The sequence below is a fragment of the Nothobranchius furzeri genome, chromosome 16 (assembly GCF_043380555.1).
Source record: "Nothobranchius furzeri strain GRZ-AD chromosome 16, NfurGRZ-RIMD1, whole genome shotgun sequence".
NCBI lineage: Eukaryota > Metazoa > Chordata > Actinopteri > Cyprinodontiformes > Nothobranchiidae > Nothobranchius > Nothobranchius furzeri.
Genome location: NC_091756.1, coordinates 28,056,711 through 28,062,733, shown reverse-complemented (window position 1 = coordinate 28,062,733; position 6,023 = coordinate 28,056,711). Strand labels below are relative to the sequence as shown.

The following is a 6,023-nucleotide window of genomic DNA, read 5'->3' as shown; positions in this document are numbered from 1 at the left end:
TGTTGCAATGCAACACTAGCTGGAGCAGATAGCTTGCTAGTCTTCAAAACCTGCAGCTGTAGCAAACTCCGTCCACTCACCAACGACATGGACACCTTGATTACAAATATGCACCTGATTACTGACTGATATTTGTCTGGCGGTTTTTGTTATTTTTTATCGTTTAGGTTCCGTAGAGCTATTTGCGATCTGACAAACGAAGCAGCATAACTATCGGTGAGTTGCTATGCTAAGTCTGTTTTTTGGGGGGCTAATTCATCCAACTAGCTCAATCTGGTTGTAGTTAAGTCTATGTTAATATCCAAACTAGTATAATATCAGGGTTAAGTGACTAGGATAAGAACAAAGTATAAACTGGAAGCTACATTTTGTCTTTCCAGTAAATCTTAGATTGAATAGCTTTTAGCTCGAATTAGCATTAAGCTAACAGGTTAGTTGGCTAGCCTCTCCAGGGCAGGTAAAACTCAGGTAGCGGTACTTGCAATATTCACGCGATTAGTAATCTGTCTGTTCAGTGTAATACCTCTGTTTAATTTGTCAGTCTGTTGTTGAGACATCAATTCACTGTTGACAGTTTACTTGTGTATGCTAACATTAGCTAATTGTGTTTCAGTGAGTGTGATTTTATGTAGTTAAAAACCTTAAACGAGATATTAACAGCCTTATTTACAAAAAATGTCCTACTTTTTACGTTAACGAAATCCATTTATTTTAGAATGGCATCATCTGGTTACTCAAAATGCCAGTAAAAATGAACAGATCCATCATTATTCTGTAATTGGTTTTTTTTTGTTGTTGTAGTCTTTCTATTTGTAGATGTTGATGGATCATGCAGGTAGGTAGCCCAGCTCCTTTTGTTGAGTGTGTTATTGGAGTCGTACTGTTTCAGGGACAGGCCTTATAAGATAACTGTAAACTGTACATGTCTGAGCTAAAAAGGCAGTCTTTAAAAGTTTTTTATAAATCATTTCTGTCTTTATCCTCAGGTGATGGATCCAGAACGACAGAAACGAAGAGAGGAGATTCAGAAGGCAATGAGCTTTATCCAGTAAGAGGGTTAAATTTTTTTTAAAGTCCTAAAAGCCATTAATGAAACGGAATAAATATTCTAACGAAGGTCCTTTTTTGTCTGGCAGGTCATCATTACCTTTCCCAGAACCAGAGAGCTATGAGGTGGACACTGATATCTTGTATTTCACCTTTTTTAACACCCATTTATCCACATCAACCTTGTCTTTTGTTTCCATTCACTTTCAGGCATTTTTGAGCCAGCTGGTGTGTAACTTGCTGGACGAGGGAAATTTTTGCTTCCGAGACGGAGATTGGCATCAGGCGGCCCAGCAATACGGAGAGGGGGTCAGTGTTGCTCGCTATGCACAGGCCGAGGCCGTCATCATCCCCTACGAGCTCCTGGAGAGCCTCTACGTTAACAGGGCTGCTGCCTTCCACCAAATGGTGAGAGGAGGGGATTGTATTCAGCTGTTGAAGCCAATATCTTGCTGAACCGTGGCAAATTGTGACAGTTTTCTGGTCAAATTTTAGTCACAAAGTGTTTAAATTATGTCGACGTATATTTGTGATTTGTCCACTAAATCCTCTTCTAAACCCTTTTCACACTTTCTGACAAAGATTTCTATTTTTGGTAGAAAAGTTATTTTGGAAGTAGTTCAAACTCTCAGGAAGCTGACAGCAAGGCCTCGTAACTCATGCAGGCGAGTTGCGTCAAACTTACATACATTTAGGAAAAAATGCAGTTTGCAGCACTGCTAGAAACTTCACTAAAAACAAATTTCAGCCAGATGCATACGCATTTTCTGCAACTCCTGCATACTTTTTCTTCCTAAAATAATATACGTTCTATTTCCAACGCTGAGTCTAATGTTCATCTGTGCGATTTCTTCCTCAGAGGGAGTATGAGCGCGGCATCCAGGATTGTGACAACGCTCTGTGTGTGTCTGAGGGCAGTCGCAGGGCGCTGTATCGCAAAGCCCTGTGTCTCAGAGAGCTGGGACGATTTAGGGAAGCTTACGAGAGCGGAACCAAGTGTCTCCTCACGGCACCACATGTAAGCATTCTTTAAAACAGTTTTTTTTTTCATTTGGGTTCATGTTAGGACTCAAACATGGAGGGCAGGCGTTTGTTTATGTAACATCTGGTACACTCACTGACCAATAATGCATTCAGAATGATGGTGTCCCTTCAGCAGATCTGCACTGAGTACCAGATAGACCTGGTTGGCTAGGTAAGGACCTGGACCCAAAACCACAGGTCCATAATAACACAATGTCCACTCCTGGTCCTAGAGGGCCCTCATCCAGCATGGTTTAGTTGTTTCTCTGGTCCAACAACCTTGACTCATTGAGCTTTGCAGAATCCTCTTATTAATTCAGGTGTGTTAAAATAGAGAAACCTTTAAAACATGCTGGACGGTGGCCCTTGATGTCCATGGTTGGACACCACCACCCTGTGTCTCCACATCACTGGTGGGTTTATATGAGCTCACAATGGTCATCTGTGGAAATTCAGAACCAAAATTAAACTCTGGCGATGAAGGAACTGCACTTGTCTTTAGGCCATGTCTCTGGTATTGGGTTTGTCCATCAAGGAGGTTCTAGTGATGGACTGAGACTGTTGTTTGAGCTGGTTCAAAAAACATTTAAGAACTGATTTGGTTTTCCAAACTCAGAACCAGGGCTGGGCAATATGGCCTGAAATCAATATCATGATATATTGAGGATTTCACCTCGATAACAATGAATAGACGATAACTACAGATAGGGATGTCCCGTTCAGATATCGTAAGTATTCGATATCGGCCCAAAAACCCTGTATAGAATTATATCGGACGGCATCAAAAATCTTCGATATAAGCGGTCCGTTAAGGTTCCCATTTTTGCAGCTAATGGTTAAGAAAAATTTGTCTTTTTTTCATACTTACTGTTATTGGCTCACGTTCTCCGATTGAGTAATATCGCTTGATAAAGCCTTTTATACATTCCACAGTACGAAATAGGTAAAAGTATGTATGATTTGTTCTGATATCAGATTGATATCGGTATCGGTCGCTACCGAAGGCTGCAAAATCGGTATCGTATCGGAAGTGAAAAAGTTGTATCGGGACATCCCAAGCTACACATATGAGCAGAAACAGAAGTTGTCCACTAGATGGGACTGTCACGTTGAGTCACTTTTTTACATGAATCAAGATGGTACAGCTTCTTAAAAGGACATCTTTTCGTTTTTTTACTATCAAATTTATTGACATGGGAAAATTTTTCTTGATAAGAGTCTGAAATTTCGATAACGATAAATTTTAGATTTATTGCCCGGCCCTACTCAGAATTATGTCATTGTCACATTAAAGTGATCTTTTAGTAACTGTCTAATCCTCCCGCTGCTGTCAGCTGAGGTTCTGGGGAGGATCACAGCGTAGGGAGACAGTTTAGCTACAGCCAGCAGTGAACCTGCCGTCCATTTCTGCCCTCTGGTGCTTGATATTTACACACTCCTCACTGGTCTGCGTGTGTACCAAATTAAACTGATGATCATGTTTATGACTGGTGTTACAGGATCGGCAAGTCACTGACCTGGCACAGGATCTGGCCACCAAACTGGGTCTGAAGGGACGAAAAGCTTATGTCAGCCCACAAACTGAGTCGGCATCTGCAGAAGGGGAGAGTCACGGGGAGACCTCCCCACCTACTGGAGAAGTAGGTGCTCCCGTCTCATTAATAACAGCCTGTAAACACCAGGTTCTGTCTGGGTCTAAGCAGCCGTTTTCCTCTTCCTTCAGATGTCTTCCAGTGGTCTGGAGTCTCTGGGGGACATGGGATCAGGTATATCCCACCTGTAAAACATACGTCTGGCTGCTCCCGCTCATATTCCAACATTTTCCCAACCACTGTGCTTGTTCTGCCGCTTTCAGGTGACCTGACCAACGCACAGTGTATCCCCGCTCCTTTGGCCACGCCCATCCCGGTCAGCGACGACCCGACAACCACTGTAGTAACGTCGTGTACGGAGCTGTCGGAGAGCCCCAGCAGCCAGGCCCTGTCTCCCATGCAGTACTCTGTCCCGGTGTCGGAGCACATGGACGAGTGCAGCAGCAGCGTTATTAAAGACGAACTGGACAGCATCCTGGACTGCATGCCTAAGAAAGTCAGCGAGGTGAGTTAAGGACACTGGTGAAGACTTTTCAGTGGTTTCTGTGACCAAGTCAATAACAAAGTTGGGATTTATTCTTTATTCCAGAGTCCAGTTCAGGGTGCAATCCCCACCAACCTTCCCAACACGGCCGTCGGTCTCCGGCCTCCTTACTCGCCCAACCTTCCGGCCCCGTCCCCTCAGCTCCCTCCAGCCTTCTTCAGCTCCTCCATCAGTGACATGCCCTCTCTGGAACCTTACTCCCCACTGTGTGACCAGAACTCCACCCAGACGCAGGACGCTCTGGGAAGCTTCTCTGAGGGAGAGGGGAAGGGTGGTGCTGCTGGTGGACTGGACTCGCTGTCAGAGTACACTCTCCCTGGTGAGATAGTACCCCCCCCCCCCCCCCCCATGTTTACGGTGATTGTTGCTGTGTGCTCCTCCTCCTCTTTGTTCTTTTAATCTACATACAAATATGTGACAAACCTCTCATATATCTAGCGGGAAAATATCACAGAAGCTTTTGTTTTGATTTTCATGCATCATTTCATTTCAGCATTTCAGATAGTAACTTGAGTGTAGTGAGTCGTCTCTGCAGGATGAACTATTAATCCTCCCAGCTGTTTCAGCACAGCTTCTAGGCAGTTCTGTCATCAGACCGAGTCAGCAGCAGCCTTGCAGAATGTCGTCTGACTTCAGTGTCCTTGTGTCTTCAGGGGGACGAGTGTGTCACAGCTTCATCCCTGGAATGCGCAACCACAGTGCTGCACACTCCGTGAGTAAAACATACCTTTTTTTTTTGGTGTTGGTGGTGGTGGTGGTGGGGGGGGTGGCGGGTGGGGGGGGGGTTCTTCAATCTTATTTGCAGACATTTAATTGTGAATTTGTCATGTCTTCTCCAGAATGGACCAGCAGGAACCAACCTCTCTCTCCTCTCCAGGAATCCTCTGGCAGCCACTCACGAGTTTCGGCAGGCTTGCCATGCCTGTTACAGCCGAATAGGTCGGAAAAGTTGACCTTTAGCTCCTTTTTTTTCCCTGCTCTTTAAATCCAAAAACCATGCATTTTTACACTGTTTACATGCAAAAGGTTTTCAGGGTCATAGCTCACAATTAAAGTATTTATTTCTGTTAGTAAAGTCGATGAATCTGTAAAAAGAAAGTTGCATTTTTGCTCCTTTGCACCTGCTAATAACCTTTTGCCTCCTACATTTGTTAAGTACAAAAAGAGGGTGCTGTCAGCTCTTTGCTGAAAAGACCCAAATAAGGAGCATCTTCTTAAAAAAAACCACCAATCTACATTTAATTTGTGTAATAATGTTCTGGTGATCACTGGTGCCACGTCATCACTCCATACATGGTGCCTGTTCCAGAGGAGAGCGCTTTTCATAACTGGCGGCTTTAAGACATGCATGAAAAAGTACACTTCTAGTACTTTGAATATCCACAAGAAGTACTTCTGTTTTTGCTATCAATGAATGCAGCGTGTGTTTTCCAAAGATGAAATAATCGTTCGGATGCATTCTCTGCTTGCATGCAGGTCCGCGAGTGATGGACTACAATTACCAGCCAGAGGCAGCACACCGCTGCAAGAGAGATGTGCTGCTGTGTCGTCTGAAAAACACAGATGATCCCACCTGGAAGAGGATCCGTCCCAGGCCTGCAAGGAATAACTTCCTGGGGGCATTTGTTCTCTGTAAAGGTATTCTGCTGAACCTTAAATGTCCGTTTCAGGTGAAGGTTGGCTGAAGTATTTTGAGAGTTTGTGCTCCTCTGCATGTTACAGAGGTGCAGGAGCGTCAGGAGTGCCAGTACGGCGAGAACTGTACATTTGCCTACTGCCAGGAGGAGATAGATGTGTGGACACAGGAGAGGAAGGGA

General features: G+C 44.3%; 1 protein-coding gene across 2 annotated transcripts in view; it reads left to right on the top strand.

The window, feature by feature from the left end:
* Positions 1–6,023, top strand: part of zc3h7bb (zinc finger CCCH-type containing 7Bb) — a 27,078-nt gene continuing 21,055 nt past the window's right edge. For both annotated transcript variants that reach the window (XM_054749041.2, XM_015963643.3), the window contains exons 1-13: positions 1–216; positions 987–1,048; positions 1,137–1,173; positions 1,258–1,455; positions 1,907–2,065; positions 3,570–3,710; positions 3,794–3,836; positions 3,926–4,167; positions 4,252–4,525; positions 4,860–4,918; positions 5,046–5,145; positions 5,683–5,844; positions 5,929–6,023. The exon at positions 5,929–6,023 is cut by the window's right edge and continues 111 nt beyond it. In XM_054749041.2, coding sequence (XP_054605016.1) covers positions 990–1,048; positions 1,137–1,173; positions 1,258–1,455; positions 1,907–2,065; positions 3,570–3,710; positions 3,794–3,836; positions 3,926–4,167; positions 4,252–4,525; positions 4,860–4,918; positions 5,046–5,145; positions 5,683–5,844; positions 5,929–6,023 — 1,569 coding nt within the window. In that variant the 5' untranslated portion in view covers positions 1–216; positions 987–989. The remainder of the gene's footprint in view (positions 217–986; positions 1,049–1,136; positions 1,174–1,257; positions 1,456–1,906; positions 2,066–3,569; positions 3,711–3,793; positions 3,837–3,925; positions 4,168–4,251; positions 4,526–4,859; positions 4,919–5,045; positions 5,146–5,682; positions 5,845–5,928) is intronic.